This window comes from Mustela putorius, unplaced genomic scaffold (assembly GCF_011764305.1).
Source record: "Mustela putorius furo isolate JIRA1106 unplaced genomic scaffold, ASM1176430v1.1 tig00003962_pilon_pilon_pilon, whole genome shotgun sequence".
Taxonomy (NCBI): domain Eukaryota; kingdom Metazoa; phylum Chordata; class Mammalia; order Carnivora; family Mustelidae; genus Mustela; species Mustela putorius.
The window spans coordinates 16,504,932-16,522,148 of record NW_025422106.1 but is presented as its reverse complement, the minus strand read 5'-3'; the positions used below and the strand labels follow the sequence as shown (position 1 = coordinate 16,522,148).

General features: G+C 44.2%; 2 protein-coding genes and 1 pseudogene across 12 annotated transcripts in view; 1 reads left to right on the top strand and 2 right to left on the bottom strand.

Annotated features, from left to right (window-relative positions):
* The window catches only part of CCT6B (chaperonin containing TCP1 subunit 6B), a 32,825-nt gene extending 31,547 nt beyond the window's left edge, over positions 1-1,278 (bottom strand). For 4 of the 11 annotated variants that reach the window (XR_001178582.2, XM_045070138.1, XM_045070140.1 and 1 more), the window contains exon 1: positions 1,037-1,275. Coding sequence is in view for 10 of the 11 variants with exons in the window: in XM_045070138.1 (XP_044926073.1) it covers positions 1,037-1,173 (137 nt within the window). In the remaining variant the exon portion in view is untranslated. Of the gene's footprint in view, positions 1-1,036 lie in introns of all 11 variants that reach the window. The other 7 variants (XM_045070137.1, XM_004747096.3, XM_045070141.1 and 4 more) reach the window with 4 other exon arrangements.
* A 31-nt stretch (positions 1,279-1,309) lies between these two features.
* ZNF830 (zinc finger protein 830) lies at positions 1,310-2,772 on the top strand. The gene has a single exon (XM_004747101.3). It carries the CDS (start codon positions 1,351-1,353, stop codon positions 2,458-2,460), a length of 1,110 nt encoding a protein of 369 aa, XP_004747158.1. The 5' UTR covers positions 1,310-1,350; the 3' UTR covers positions 2,461-2,772.
* Positions 2,773-16,303: 13,531 nt separating this feature from the next.
* Positions 16,304-16,401, bottom strand: LOC123389225 (annotated as a pseudogene).
* Between the last annotated feature and the right edge of the window lie 816 nt (positions 16,402-17,217).

Sequence of the window (17,217 nt, the reverse complement as noted above, 5' to 3'; positions counted from 1 at the left end):
TGTGACTCATTTAACTACCTGATCAAAAATCTTTCCATGAGTTTTTATCCTCTCCATCACCTTCAAGGTAAAATCTGGATTATTTAGCAATGATGACGTTGTTCACCTTTCCCAGTCTGGCTTATGTCTACTTTTCCTGCTGCATCTACCAAATGAGATCTTGTGGGAAAATCTTGTGGTTCCCTTAATACAGCATGCTTGTTTTTATTTCTGTTGGATTTACACCAATGGGCTTTCTTGTTCCTGAAGTTACTACAGAAGGCCTTTTTACTCCCTTCTCCAACTGAACTCTAACTTACCTTTCAAGACTCTAATCAAAAACCCGTTATCTGAGAGGCTTCTCCCTCTCCCTACTCCCATCAGTAATTAGTCCCTTTCCTCAATATAATCTTCACCATTTCTATTTTCCCAGCATCCAAATAGCATACAAGCGCCCTCTTCCGCCGTTAATTCTGCTCATTCCTCTTAGAATGTACTCCTCCTCTTAGACATTTTAGCGTTCCTCACTCTTCCAAAAAAAAAAAAAAAAAAAAAAAAACTAGTGATGCTAAGTAAATATATGCCGAAGGGGTGAATAAAAAGGAAGAAGCGTAGGCACAGAGTGTGCAAGTAACTTGCCTAACGATGCACAGCTAGAAGGGAACTTGGATTTGAACCCACGCCTGCCGGGCTCCAAGACCTGGGTGCCCTTACCACTACAACACGGGGCCGGGAAAAACCAAACTAAGGGCATGTAGTCCCAAAGCGCAGGGGAGTTAAATGGCTCATGCTTCTCAAGACACACGAGATGAACTGACTCGCAACTGCACATGAACTTTAACACAAGTGAAGGAGTGGGGGTGTACAAGCTTCACTCGGGGCCCCTTCCTCGGGAGGCTGTCCTCCCGCCCCGGGCTAGGGGTGACCTCCGTACAGGAATGAGAACGAAGGTATCCCGTCGCTCCAGGTTCTTTGCGGAACGTCTGCCTCAGAGCGCGCCGCGACACCCAACAAACCCCCGGCCCTAACCGCCGTTCCAACCGCCGTGCCATCTCACATTTTCATGGTGCCCTTAGGCCCCAAGTTGGTACGCAGCACATCCTGCAGCCCTCGGGCGGCACATATATTGACAGCCAAGGCCGCCTGGGCCCGCGCCACCTCGGCCTTGCAGTTTACCGCCTTTATCGCAGCCATAGCAGCGTCGAGCGTGCGGCCGGGCAACTGAAAACAACCTCAGCCCGGATCTCGAGAGAAATCCCGGCGCCGCCGCCCGCCTTCCGGAGCCTCAGCCAATCCTCGCCGAGACAGGAAATGACGTTACCAGACCTCGCCCGCACGGAAGCCAGAGTCGCCTTGGGTCCCGACGCCGAGATGGCGTCCTCCGCCTCCGCTCGCACTCCGGCGGGGAAGCGAGTGGTGAATCAGGACGAGCTGCGGCGCTTGATGAAGGAAAAGCAGCGTCTGAGCACCAATCGGAAACGCATAGAATCTCCATTTGCGAAGTACAACCGTTTGGGGCAGCTGAGCTGTGCCCTGTGTAACACCCCGGTGAAGAGCGAGCTCCTGTGGCAGACCCACGTCCTGGGAAAGCAGCACCGTGAGAAAGTAGCCGAGCTCAAAGGCGCGAAGGAAGCCACCCAGGGTCCGTCCTGCAGCGCCGTGCCTCCGTCAGCCAAGAGGAAGGTGCCGGATGCGGATGGCCAAGATGCCAAAAGACCCAAGGCCTCCCCGCTGCCTCAGGTACAGCCCTCCACATCCGCTTTGCCCACCAACTCTGACAGAGCAGGGAAGGACTCGGCCAGAGCGACCCTCAGTAAGGCCTCGGGACTCGGTTTACTCCCTGATTATGAAGATGAGGAAGAGGAGGAGGAGGAAGGGGGAGGAGAAGGGAAAAGAGGGGACACCAGCAAGCAGCCGCCCGACTCACAGGGCAAGGAACCCTCGCTTTCCTCCTCGAGAGAGGCAACAAGTATGCTGCCAAGCGGTTTCTCGGATACAAATCCTCCCAAGGCCCCTTTAATTCCTCATTCGGGGTCAATTGAGAAGGCAGAAATACATGAAAAAGTCGTGGAAAGGCGAGAAAACACAGCGGAAGCATTACCGGAAGGCTTTTTTGACGACCCTGAGATAGATGCTAGGGTACGAAAGGTTGATGCCCCAAAGGATCAGATGGACAAAGAGTGGGACGAATTTCAAAAGGCCATGAGACAGGTCAATACTATTTCCGAAGCTATAGTTGCTGAAGAGGATGAGGAGGGACGGTTGGACCGGCAAATTGGGGAAATCGATGAGCAGATAGAATGTTACCGTCGGGTGGAAAAGCTTCGGAATCGCCAGGATGAAATAAAAAATAAGCTTAAAGAGGTTCTGACTATAAAAGAACTTCAGAAAAAGGAAGAGGAGAATGTTGACAGCGATGATGAGGGAGAACTACAAGATTTGTTGTCTCAGGATTGGAGGGTAAAGGGGGCTTTGTTATAGGGTTTCAAAGACCCAGGATTTTCATACCATCAGCAACAGTACCAAAAGTGCTGTCTCTGGATAGGGTACTGGTTACTTCATGCCGCGAGATTTGATAACGTAACTGGGTTGTTGAGAGACAATGAACCTGTGAAGATAGCACTTTTGAAAATTGGTGTAAAATATTTTTGAGGTAAAGTTGTTTTTGAAATTTTTGGTCTGTATACTAAAATGTCAACTTTTTCACACATTTACTTAAGTGTATAATTTTGAATTGTCAAATCTGTAAGCTGTAAGTATTATACATAGTTAAATATATATTTACTTAAGTAATTCTGTTTTGAAATTTATGAAAAAGGAGAAGCCAAGCCAACAGACAAGCCTTTGGATGAATACCAAGTGTGGTATTTGGGACACATGTGGCTTTCCCTTTTCTAATCCCCTAAATGAACTCCAGAGTGTTTTTCAGGAAGGTGGGGGAGGGGGAGGGGAGGTTGTTTTGTTTTTATGAATACTATTCGCAAACATGTAAGTCATTCGGGGTAAATCAGTTCTCTAAGTAGTCTGCTCTGTTTCAAAAACATGGACTAGGAGAATGGATAGATCGATCTCCCAAATGTTTCTCTTGATTAAACCAATGATTCTCGGATGAGGTGCACATGGAGATCACCCACCAAGCATTTGAAAACATGCATATGAATCACCTTGGAGCTTTTAAAAAACTGTGTGCCCAAGGCCTAAGGTTAAAGATTTCAATAAATCTGGAGTGGGGCCCAGGCATCTGTTTAGTTTGAAATCTTCCCAGGTTATTCTAATATACACCAAAGTTGGAGAGCAATGTGGCCCTAAATCCCGAACCCATTTATATTTTTTCAGGCTTTGTTTTTTTGAAATACCATATGCCATAATTTGCCATCTATTGTATGAAAGAAATACTACCTTTTATTTAGATTTCATCCAGTGTTAAATTTTATTACATTTTATAGTTTCTGTCCATTGTTGGGAGGATAAGTTGTTTTCTCAAGGAATAACAATTAGCTTATTCCTATAACTGATTGTTTAGATCACTCCTTTTCCCTTTATTGATAGAGGTATTCAAATGAAAATGGAATTAACAATGTTCCAGCAGTAGAAATGCATACAGCATACTCAAATGAAAGTCAGTAGCAATAATAATAGCTAAAACATACAGCTTTTACAGTACATGACAGGTGTGGTTCTAAGTGTTTTACATAAACCAAGTCTAGTTGTTCTAAAGCCCAGGTTTTATGGAGAATAATATTAAGATATAAGGTATGAAAAAGCCTCGCTTGGATGCTAAATGAAGGAATTCTCTGTCGGCAGTGTAGGAAAAGTGGAAGTTTTAGAGCAAAAAATTGTATTTGCAAAAGATTATGGAAATGATTTTAGTTGCAGTTTATAAAATGAATGTGGATTGGGAGAAATAAGCTGGGAGACTACTTGGAAACTGATTTTATAAGCAAGGTGAGCAAGACTTTGATTAGTTATAGACTGAGAGTAAAGGAATGAAGTTGAAAAATTTTCACAGAAAGGGCCAATATTTTAGTGACTAGACATAGAAGAAAAACAGGAGGGATAAAGATGAAATTCAAGGGCTTGGGGGTTTTTAGTGTGGGTCCCTAGAGAAGTTATCTAACACGTATTGAGCACATTGACTATCTTGTGGTCTTTGGCAGAAAGTCTTTTCTTGAGCTGTCAGCTGACTGGTAATAGAAGTTTCAGTATGGTAGCAGATTTACCTACCTTAATTAGCCTACCTTAAATGTATAAACCCACATGTACTCACATTTTTCTATCATCCATTCCTTTATTTTAGAATGAGAAAATACGAAGGTGGGCTTGAGTAGTAGGCCTTGTTTTACATTGGCTTAAGAGGCTAGGCCAATGATCTAGCAAAGAACTTTCCATTTAAAAATACAGTGCAAGCCACATGTATATTTTCTTTTCCTAGAAGCCACATGAAAAAGTAAAAAAATATGAAATTCGTTTTAATGTAATTTATTTTATCCAATATATCAAAAATATTCACTTTTTAATATATAATCAATATTTAAATATCATTAATGAAACATTTTATATTGGGGGTTCTAGATTTCTGAAATCTAGGTGTATCTGACATAGCACATAGCACATCTCAATTTGGACTGGCTCCAGTTCAATTACTAGCCATATGTGGCTTACAATAAAGAACAGTGCAGACTTAAAGAGAAAGTTGTGCAGGAGGAAAAATAAAACACACAGGAGGTAGTGAGAAGACCAGTTTAGAGCAGAAGGTTTATTCCTGACAAAAGTGGAAGTTGTGATTAGAAAGATAGATTGTGAACTGTTGTAGAAGGTCTTGAATTGAGTACCCTTGAGGTTGTTGGGTCCTTAATTGTAACACAAAGAGTTTAAGGAATGCCAGATATGTTACTATACGTATAAACAGCACTGGGTTTTTAGGAGGGACAGAAAGCTCTGTTCCCAATGCTCTGTATCTCAAAGAATGAATGGTGGGGCCCCAAACAAAATCAAGGAAATCAATGTAAACAGCTACAGAAGTTAGTGAATCCTTCTGATCTTCCACACAATGGAGAGCTCCTTTATACCTCTGAGCTGGGTCAGATAGTTTTCACCATTAGCCTGTGAATCCATCAACATTCCCAAATTCTAAGTCTTAGTCCCATGGATTTCTTCCAGTCACTCTTTTCTTTTTAGAGAACCCCTTCATTTAGCCAACAATTTATTAGAGTTACTGTAAATGCTAGAAAGGTAATCCTCTCACCCATTCACTTACAATTTAATGTAGCTCCCCTAGCTGGAGGGGAAGAAAAAGCTGAACTAGCCTTGAAATATAAATTTGCCCAGTGGCTTACAACTTGGAAAATGATTTCATATTTGTATTTCCTTTAATGAAGAAAGTAATGACTGCTTTTTACACACCAGGAAACAGGAGGCTGTGGAATTAAAATTCCAGGAGAAAAATTAACTTGGACCTAAAACCTTTAGTATAAACAGTCACTAGATTAGCATGGAGCAATAGGAAGAACAGGGAAATTGGCAAGAGAAAAGAGAAGACATGGGTTCAAGTTCCCACTCTACATTGTAATGGTTAGTGATCTTGGGGAAGTCACATCTCTTAACCTTAGTGCACCCCACTACCAAATGATGATAATGTAGGGGGTGCCTGGGGGGCTCAGTGGTTAAGTGTCTGCCTTCGGCTCAGATCATAATCCCAGGGTCCTGGGATCAAGTCCCACATCGCGCTTCTTGCTTGGCAGGGAACCTGCTTCTCCCTGTCACTCTTATGCTGTGCTCTCCGCACCCTCCCCTCAACTCTCTCAAATAAAATCTTAAAAAAAAAAAAAAAAAAATGATGGGGCGCCTGGGTGGCTCAGTGGGTTAAAGCCTCTGCCTTCAGCTCAGATCATGATCCTGGGATCGAGCCCCACACTGGGCTCTCCGCTCATCGGGGAGCCTGCTTCCCCCCTCTCTCTGCCTGCTTGTGATCGCTGTCTGTCAAATAAATAAAATCTTTAATTAATTAATTAAATCTTTTTTTTAAAAATCTCAGGTCACATGACACATGTGTAAAAGGGGTTTTTAAACTGAAATGTAATACAAGTATGTCTACTATAGATGGTCCCCCACTTAAAGTGGTTCTACTTAAAGATTTTTTGACTTTACAATGGTGGGAAAGTGATACACAATACACATTCGGTAGAAACTGTACATCAAATTTTGAATTCTGAATTTTTTTTTTTTTTTAAAGATTTTATTTGACAGACACACACAGAAAGAGGGAACACAAGCAGGGAGAAGCAGGCTCTTCTCTGAGCAGGGAGCCCAATGCGGGGCTCAATCCCAGGACCCCAGGATCATGACCTGAGCTGAAGGCAGAAGCTTAACGAGTGAGCTACCCAGGTGCCCCTTAAGTTCTGAATTTGAATCTTTTCTTTGGCTAGCGGTAGCCTGTATGACATTCTCTCGTGATGCTGGGCACCAGCCATGAGCCATAGCTCCCAGTCAGCCACGTGATCACAAGTTTAAACAACTGATACGCTGACAGCCATTCTGTACCCACACATCTATTCTGTCCTTCACTTTTAGTGAAGTATTCAATTAACTATATGGGATATTCAACACTTTATTATAAAATAGGCCTTGTGTTAGATTTTTGCCCAAGTGTAGGCTAACATTAAGTGTTTAGAGCACGTTTAAGGTAGGCTAGGCTGAGCTATGATTTGGTGAGATGGTTATGTTAGATGTACTTTCAACTTACAACTGGTTTATTGGGACTTCCCATGGGATTACATCCCAATAAACCCGTCTAAGTTGAGTAAGATAGACTTCCCCTGCCGCATGCTAACTTGATTTTGGTCTAATAATGTAAAGCCCCTTAATTCCCTCTTTGAAACTAAGGTAATTAGAGCAGGTGATTTTCTTGAGGTTTCTTTTAACTCCAAATTTTTAATGTTGCTGAGACACGGCATCTCACCTTCTAAATATTTTTTTTTAAAGATTTTATTTGTTTATTTGACAGAGATCAAAAGTAGGCAGAGAGGCAGGCAGAGAGTGAGAGAGGGGGGAAGCAGGCTCCCCGCCGAGCAGAGTGCCCGATGTGGGGCTCAATCACAGGACCCTGGGATCATGACCTGAGCCGAAGGCAGAGGCTTTAACCCACTAAGCCACCCAGGTGCCCCAAACAAAAACAATCTTGACTTGTCATGCCTCTTGGGAATTAAAAAGACTTGGCCATGAAAGCCCACTACTGAATGGCGACAACTGATTTCAACATAGTGCAGTTATGCTCTCCTGCCTTTTCCATTCTCTTTAGGGGGATTCAGGGTCAGTCATTAGCTCACAAATAGTAAACATTTGAATCACCAAATGCTGAGCACCATGTGAGCTTAATAAGGGCCTGGATTTTTTTTCCCCCAAGTGTGATGGAAGCATGTGATGAAGGGTTTTCAGTGACAGTGACTTGACCTACATTTTCAAAAGATCACTCTACTTGTTGATAATGGATTGTGGCTAAGGTGTGTGTGAGGGGTGGCCAGGACTGGAGACAGAAAGGAGCAGAGAGGTTCTGGGAGTATTTTGAGGGGGAGATGCCAGGACTTGGCTAATGCATTAGATTTGGGGGAATAAAGGGGAATGAAGGAAGACTCTCAGAAGGGTCAAGGGTAGAGATGTAATTTGAGAATCATCAGTATATAGGTGATATTTAAACCCATAGGAATGGATGAGCTCACTGAGGGAGGAACTGTAGATAGGAAATAGAATGCAGAAAAAAAAAAAAAAAAAAAAACAAAGGAAAAAAGAAAATAGAATGCAGAATTTTGGGATTATTTTTTCCCTGTTCAAATTTAAAGCTTCTCAAGTAATTCCTTATATTATACAGGCTACTAGACGCTAAGAATTAAAAAGCAATCTAAAATGATCTATCTAGTCACCATTCCTACCCATATACTTACTCAAATCCCCCTACACAAACATCTAGCCAAGTAGTGCATCATTAACAGGAAACATATCATTTCAAATGACCATGATCATTAGAAAGTGGCTTTTCAAAAAAAAAAAAAAAAAAGTGGCTTTTCAGGGTGCCTAGGTGCCTCATTTGTTAGGCATCTGCCTTCAGCTCAGGTCGTGATCCCAGCATCCTCGCATGGAGCCCCGTGTTGGGCTCCCTGCTCAGCAGGGAGCCTGCTTGCTCCCTCTCTCTCTCTGCCTGCCTCTCTGCCTACTTGTGATCTCTGTCAGTCAAATGAATAAATAAAATCTTTAAAAAAAAAAAAAAAGAGGGACGCCTGGGTGGCTCAGTTGGTTAAGCAGCTGCCTTCGGCTCAGGTCATGATCCCAGCGTCCTGGGATCGAGTCCCGCATCGGGCTCCTTGCTCAGCAGGGAGCCTGCTTCTCCCTCTGCCTCTGCCTGCCATTCTGTCTGCCTGTGCTCGCTCTCTCCCCCTCTGTCTCTCTGATAAATAAATAAAATCTTTAAAAAAAGAAAGAAAGAAAGAAAGAAAGAGAAGAAAACTTAAAAGGCCAAGTCAACTCATGGAAGTTAGAGCCAGAACAAAAGTCAACTCAGTGGATCAGGGGGCTGAGAAATCTTTTCCTCCCTTGTGTCTCCCTTCTCCAGCACATGAGGCTCTCACCTGTTCTGAGAGCAGCAGCGCAAGGAGGTATCCACAACAGCCTCTGGGGTGTAACAGGCCACCTTGGCATTTAGCAGCTAATGAGAAGTCCTCATGGCACCAAACAAGCAATAGAGATATCCATATGTCAGCGAGAGTGCGAGGGCAGCCCTGACCGCCTAGAGGCCTCTGAAGTGGAGGGAAGGGGGAAGAAAGTGATTCAGTGGTCGAGTAAGATCAAACAGTCAGCGAGGACACATTGCTTCCCAGCTGCTCTCAGCCCTCCATCCTCTTTCTCTGCCACCACCATTTCATTTGGCTCTCTCCTCCTGTCACTTGGCAGTCAAAGCTATTTTAGAGTGAGACTGCATTCAGCCATCCTTCACAGAAATCACTCCCAGTCTCTCAGAGGAGGAAGAGAGTTCCATCTGGCTGTACCTCCATTTCGCTAACAGCATTTGGGCAGCTTCGTAGGCACTTGGGAGCCAGCGGTCACTCTTAGGGGAGTTCAGGGGACCACTCTGATTGGGTGGTTGACGGTGGTTATCACTGTTTTCGTTGTGTGGGGGTGTTGTTTGCTTGCTCTTCTGCCAAATGTGGTTATAAGAGAGGGTCAACCAAGCCAGGTTGTCAGGTTATTATTATTAGTAATAGCTACCATTTACTGGATTCCTACCATATGTCTGGCACTGTGTGAGAGTTCGATATACACTGTCTCTAATCCTAGAACAACCCTGCAAGTGACATAAGACCTTCGTTTTGCAAACAAGGAAACTGATGTGCAGAAGTGAAGGAGCTTACTCCAGGCACCAATCCCACACTCCCCATTGTTACCCCACATTATTATCATTTAACACTACCTTATACTCACATAGTGAGAGTATCATTTGTGCACAACCTTCACGTTAGTTTTCAAGTCTCAACACCCCCCCAAAGGTAAAACAACTGTTATCTCAACCACCTAATGACTTCTCCAAGGTCACTCAGCAATGGCTAACTTTAAGACTAGATGGAACTAGGGGCGCCTGGGTGGCTCAGTGGGTTAAGCCTCTGCCTTCGGCTCAGGGTCCTGGGATCGAGCCCCGAGTCAGGCTCTCTGCTCAGTGGGGAGCCTGCTTACCCCCTTTCTCTGCCTGCCTCTCTGCCTATTTGTGATCTCTGTCTGTCAAACTAAAAAAAAAGAGAGAGAGTAGATGGAACTTGATTCCTGCCCCACCATTCTGTTATTTAATAGTGAAATGTGGAAAATGGGAGAGCATCCCTCAGGATACCAAGAATTAAGGTCAGGGAAGTTTACGATCAACATTATGGAAACCCAGTGCTGTTCAGAGACCTTGGGTAGGCTGGAAGCAGTGTTTTCTGAGGTTTGTTAACAGACTCTGCCCACACTGCCCTACCTTCCTCCATTTCACCAATCAATTTTACTCTCTAGTGGTCACTGGTGGGATCAAAAAGAATGACTTCAGTTCCAGAGGTTGCAACCAGGAAACAAGTTAGACCAGGCCTTGTGGTCCTCTACTCTTGAACTAGAACTACACGATGTTAGGTAAACTACTTCACCCTTGGTTTCCTCCACTACAGGGAGAGTAAGAGTTTTTACCTTCTAGAATTACTGAGAGGATTAAATGAATTCAGTGCATGCAAATATTTTTAGTACAGGCCAATAATACTATTAAATAAAATGACTGAAGACAAGACCCTTACATTCAAAAAAACTATGAGCTGGTTGTATTGTAAGTGGTATAAGAAATCGAGCGGGAACCAATTATTCACTAAACTACTGGTATAGGCAGCAGAAAGAGAGCGAGTCAAGTCTATGGTCTTACTTTTCCCATTCACCAGCTGTATGTTATCTATTGAGTCGGTTTGCTCCCCAAGTCTTAGTTTTACCATCTGTGGGTATTATGCTATCTGGGCACTCCCTAAGGCCCCTCTACCTCTATCACTGCGATATTGTGGGTTATAATAAGGAATAAATATTTTGGCCTTTGTCTCCATTTCTGGCATAGATCTAAAACCCTCGGAATTTCCTAAGAGAGGTGAGAGGGATAAAGGTGTCATCTGTTATTCAAAACAATTCCCTGTCAGGGGCATCTGGGTGGCTCAGTCTTTAACCATCTGCCTTGGCTCAGGTCAGCATCCCCTCCCCCACCTCTGGGAGGGAGGGGGTAAGGGGGCTACCGATTGAGTTCAATCACCAATGGCCAAAGATCTAGTCAACTATGCATACGTGAGGCTATCTCCATAAAACCCAAAAGGGTGGGGTTTGCTGAGCTTGCAGGTTGGTGACTGTATGGGGGTGTTGGGAGAGTAGTGTGTCCTCGTCACCCTTTCCCACATATCCTGAGTTCCATCCTTTTCTCACTTAACAGGTAATCCAGTCACTAAACTGTTCTCCTGAGTTCTGTGAGCTGCTTTACCACATTTCTCAAGCCCACAGAGGGGGGCTTGGGAAGCCCTAATTTAGAGCTGGACAGAAAGCAGCTCAGGTGACACTCTGGATGTGGGGTTGGCATCTGAAGTGGGGGCAAAGGGGCAGTCTGGTGGGACCACACCCTTAACCGAAACCCTTTCATTGCCCTATGTAGAAAACCCACACGCCTGGTGTCAGAAGTTTAGTTTTCAGAGAGCGCGGTCTATATATATAGATGGAAATATATATAAATATATAAATATATATATATATATATATATATATATATATATGGAAACAATGGAGTTTTTTCCTTTACTATCACCAAGACCAAGACAAGCTGAAGGCAGGAGAGGGAGAGCACAGGGAGCTGCATGGTAGAGAAGGTTCTGTAAGAAGGCACGGACAGAAGCTCCTAGAGAAGGAGTGAAGTGGGATAGGAGCTCTCCTGGTATAAAGGAAATGGCATATAGGGTACAAGAGAGAAAGGAAGCATTCAAATTGATCTTCAACCTCTGCCTGAGATTGTTTTGCGATGTAGGTGGGGTTTGGTGGGGTGAGATCTGGAGCTGATGACCGAGAAAGAATTCTTGAGACACCTTTGGTGCAAAATGGTGGTTTTATTAAATCATTGGGACAGGACCCTTGTGCAGAGAGCTGCTGCCCAGGGGTTTGAGGGGTGGCTCATTCTATACTTGGGAGCTGGGGGAGGTAAGGAATAAGGGAGGTGTCCAAAAGGGCTTTCATATGGTAAAGAAGACTCTCAGGATACTGGAGGCCTTGCTATTATCAAGCTAAGGTTGTGTTTTCCTCTAGAAAAGCTTTATTAACATTAAGATAGTTGGAAGTTTCCTGGAAGAATGTCACACATATTCCACCCAGGAGGAGGCAGGTGTCAGCTTGTGCTTTGTCCTCAGCCAGTCTCCTGCTCCCTCATCAGCTCAGTGGGGTAAAGCCTCTGCCTTCGGCTCAGGTCATGATCTCAGGATCCTGGGATGGAGCCCCACTTTGGGCTCTCTGCTCAGCGGGAGCCTGCTTCCTCCTCTCTCTCTCTCTGTCTACCTCTCTGCCTACTTGTGATCTCTGTCAAAATAAATAAAATCTTAAAAAAAAAAGAAAGAAAGAAAAAAGAAAACCCAATCTAGTAATTGAGGGAAGATGGTAACAACTTTGAGTCTCCCTTACTATCTGTGACCTCAACCCTTGGGTTGAGGGTCCTAAACCCGGTCCCAGTTTCTGTGTCATGGATCGGCTATTCCCAGATGCACACTTGACTCCTCTCCTCTCTGTCCTCCTTCACTCTGGCAGCTAGAGCACAAAGGTATTCCAAGGAGAGGCCAAGAAACCCCACTGGTTAAGAAGCAACCTCCACAGCCTTTATTGAAAATAAAGAGCCATGAGCTGATTTGAATTATTACATCTTCCTACAGCTGTTCCCTTTTAAATATTTATCCTGGCAAACACCATCACCGTTTTTTACAACTTATTTTAATTGTGTGACTATTAAGCAAACCAAACCGTAAAATTGGCTCTCAGTGCTGAGATTTATGTGATTCATAGACCAGAGCTTATTAAAAAGGGAATCCACTGAGTGCAAACTAACCTCACGAGTGCCCCACACCGTCTCTAGGAAGGTGTGACGTCTTTTCCCTAATCCTGCCTGTGGCTGCCAAGGTTCCATAGTGAGTAGCATAAAAAAATGAACAGCATCCACCCATTTCCCTGAATCCTAATGAGCTTAGACTGGAAGTCAGGGACGCTACAGTCTTTTTTTTTTTTTTTTAAAGATTTTATTTATTTGGCAGAGAGAGAGATCATAAGTAAGCAGAGAGGCAGACAGAGAGGAAGAAGCAGACTCCCCGCTGAGCAGAGAGCCTGATTTGGGGCTCCATCCCAGGACCCTGAGATTATAACCTGAGTCAAAGGCAGAGGTTTAACCCACTGAGCCACCCAGGCGCCCCAAGGGATGCTACAGTCTTAACAGGGGGAGGCAGAAGCTCTGAGAGGCTCACAAACAGAATCAGAGCCCTGGAGGATTCAGCATCAAGGTCAGAGGGAAGGAGTTAATCTTGGACTTTGAATAACTAGGAGTATGTAAGAGATATCCTGCTTATTTGTCACGAAGGCGATCCTTGGTTTGGAACATGGAATTGCTTTAAAACTTCAATAAAAGCGAGGGGCACCTGGGTGGCTCAGTCAGTTGAGTGTCTGACTCTTGATTTTGGCTCTGGTCATGATCTCAGGGTCCTGGGATCTGGCCCAGTGACATCCACACTCCCATTGGGCTTCACACTCAGCACAGAGTCTGCTTGGGATTCTCTCTCTCTCCCTCTACCCCTCACCCTGCTCACCCTCTCTCTCTCAAATAAATAAAATCTTTTTAAAAACGTCAATAAAAGTGCCTGGGGGAAATGCTCCCTGGAAAAACGCACTTACAAATATTTACGTGAAACTTGGTTACTCTTTCAGTTACCACCGAGCTGCTCCCATTTTCCCCTATGCGAAGTCAGAAGCCAACTGACTCACCTCCCAGACTCTACATAGCACCCAGACTGACAGCAATCCCATTAAAACCTAAGTCAGATCATGTTATTTCTCTGCTCAGTACAATCCACTAGCTTCCCATTGTACCTGGCACCTCCTATTCTCCTCTGCTTTCTTTTTCTCCATAGTACTCATCATCAGAGTACATACTATGCATCTTACTATTTATTATCTGTCTCACACACTAACCTCTGAACTCCCTGAGGAGAGATTTGTCTGTTTTGTTTCACTGCTATTCCACTTCCTGGAATAGTACCTCTCACAGAGGAGGCATTCAATACTTACCTGATTGATTCAACCCTGCAGTGGTATGAATGTATCCAGGCTGGGGGTGTAGAGGGAAATACACATTTACTGAAACACCGCCAAGTGCCAAAAAGTTCGCAAGTTAATATTAATCATATCATTTAACTGTCGCACCCAATCCTAAAAGGTATTTTTATCCCCATTTCAGCAGGACAACTCAAACCCAGAGAAGTTAAGAAAATAGAAGTAGGTTACACAGGCAGTAGTAGGACATCATTCAAACCTAACTGTGTGTGGTTCCAAAGCCATGCTATGTCCAGTGCACATTACTCCATTCTCCTTGGCAGCAGCTCCCACTTCTTTAAAGAAATGCTAACTGTCAACTTTCACACCTAGCTCCATTTTACAGCAGGGGGCTGCAGAGGGGGTGTCAGGGAAGTGGGGGTGGTGGGTGAATCAAGAGATTCAGGGTTCCAGGCGCCTGGGTGGCCCAGTGGGTAAAGCCTCTGCCTTGGGCTCAGGTCATGATTTCAGGGTCCTGGGATTGGGTCCTGTGTCAGGCTCTCTGCTCAGCGGGGAGACTGCTTCCCCCACCCTCTCTCTCTGCCTGCCTCTCTGCCTACTTGTGATCTCTGTCAAATAAATAAAATCTTTAAGAAAAGAGAGAGAGAGATTCAGGGTTCCTTGGAGCTGTAATCAAGCAAACAAACATTAAGAGCCTGAGTCTTTTTGCACATTAACATCAAACACGGTCAGAGATAAGATGTAATAAACATCCTTCTGAGGGCGCCTGGGTGGCTCAGTGGGTTAAGCCCCTGCCTTCGGCTCAGGTCATGATCTCAGGGTCCTGGGATCGAGTCCCGCATCGGGCTCTCTGCTCAGCAGAGAGCCTGCTTCTCTCTCTCTCTCTCTGCCTGCCTCTCCATCTACTTGTGATTTCTCTCTGTCAAATAAATAAATAAAATCTTAAAAAAAAAAAAAAACATCCTTCTGAGGGAGCTGATCACTTTCAGTCTCAATCATTCCATTCACTCATGGGTTTATTTATAAATGTTTGCTGAGTGCCTACTAAGTGCCCAGTAAGACACTGGACATTGAGGATAAAGCGATGCATATGGCTCAGATGTCACCCTCCACAAATATGTGAAGTCCAGTGCAGTGCTGTCGGATAGAAGAAGGTCATGTGAGCTAAATATGCAGTTTTACATCTTCTAGGCACTATATTTTTTAAAAAGGTAAAACAGTTGAAGTTAATTTTAATAATATATTTTTATTCAGCCCAATGTATCTAAAATATTTAATAGGTGAGTCAACATAAATATACTATTGATATCTTGCAGTCTTTTTTTGTTTGGTAACACACCTCTGAAATCAGTGTGCATTCTGCACATACAGTACATCCGCATTTGGACTAGCCACATTTCAGGAGCTTGACAGCCACACATGGCTAGCCATGTCAGCATCTGACAGCACAGGGTTATGGGAAAAGGTAGAGTCAAGGGGATTCTCAAAACAATGTAGTAAATGCACTGACAGAGAGAAGGATGACTCAGTATTACCCAACTGCCAGGTAGGACTTGAGCCTCCAGGGACCTTGTCCATTTTGCAGCACATTAGAGACTTTGACCCACTCCAAACAGTGGGATTGTGGTTGTCCTTAACCAACCAACCTTGATATATCCAAACACAACTCATTCTTTTACCCCAAATACTTGCTCCTCCCAACTCACTTTGTATTTCAGTTGATGGCACCATTATCTACCTGCTCACTCAAGTCATTCTCATTTTATCCTTAGGTAAATCAGCACTTTATTTACAAGATAATTTAAAATCCAAATATTTATTACTTTTTAAAAATGCCTCTTTCTCGGGGCGCCTGGGTGGCTCAGTGGGTTAAGCCTCTGCCTTCAGCTCAGGTCACGATCTCAGGATCCTGGCATCAAGCCCTGCATCAGGGCTCTCTGGTCCGTGGGGAGCCTGCTTCCTCCTCTCCCTCTGCCTGCTTCCCCACCCCCGCCTGCCTCTCTGCCTACTTGTGATCTCTCTGTCAAATAAATAAATAAAATCTAAAAAAAAAAAAAAAAAAGCCTCTTTCTCGGGCAACTGGGTGGCTCACTGGGTTAAAGCTCTGCCTTTAGCTCAGGTCACGATCCCACGGTCCTGGGATCCAGTCCCGCATCGGGCTCTCTGCTCACCCGGGAGCTTGCTTCCTCCTCTCTCTCTGCCTGCCTCTTGTGATCTCTGTCTGTCAAATAAATAAAAATCTAAAAAAAAAAAAAAAAAAGCCTCTTGCTCTCCATCCCAACTAACTGAGCATGGCCACTTTCATCTCTCACATGGCTCACTACAAGAAACTTTTTTCCCCCCACCTTTATTGAGATAGAATTGACATAAATCACTTACATAAGTTTAAGGCCTACACAGCATGAAGGTTTGACTTACATATATAATGAAATGATTGCCACAGTAAGTTTACTTTGCATATACCATCTCATATAAAAGAAAAAAGAAAAAAAGAAATCTTAATTATATGGAGCTCCTCAGGAATTTGTAGGTCATCCTTGCACAGGGGCCATGCTAATCTTCTCTGCACCTTCCGATTTTAGTATGTGTACCAAGAACCTTTTAATTTCTTCCCCTGACTCAGTGTCTCCCCTACCCAGCCTCAAAAGTAGTTACTATTACATAAGGCCCTTCATGGTTCTCCATCCCTTACATTAAAAAAGCCAAGCTCTTTTTCACGTAGCACAGAATTCCCTCCAGAACCTGATTTTGGCTTACCTCTCTAACAATGACCGTTTGCTGTTGCTAAATGCCCGAACTCAAACTCTCTTTCTCTGAGCCTGCTACTCTTTTGTAAAAATAGCCATTCTAGTCCCTCAAAAAGTTAAGCTGAGGTTTAAGACACAGTACACTTCGAACAATACGACGGTTTACTCTCCCCATCACTCCTTTACACTTTAAACCTGTATATATCTAGCGCCTCTTTTCAACTCAGTACTATTTTTTTTTTAAGATTTTATTTATTTGTTAGAGAGAGAGAGTGGGAGAACACAAGCAGGCAGAGGCAGGCAGAGGCAGAGAGAGAAGCAGGCTCCCCACTGAGCAAGGAGCCTGATGCGGGACTCGATCCCAGGACCCTGGGATCACGACCTGAGCCGAAGGCAGCGGCTTAACCCACTGAGCCACCCAGGCGTCCCAACTCAGTACTATTAATTGAATAGTTATTATGTACCAGGTACTGTGCGGGACACAGGACAGAGGGAATACAGAAAAATAGGATGAAGGACGCATTCTTTGCTTTCCGCAAGCTCCTTACACTACAATTTCTCAACCATATTTAAAGCCTGGATCATCTCTGCCAACATGAACAAATCAGGGGGTCCTCAGGCCGGGCTGAGACTCCAACTGCTGCCGTGTTCCCCCACCTCCGCTTTC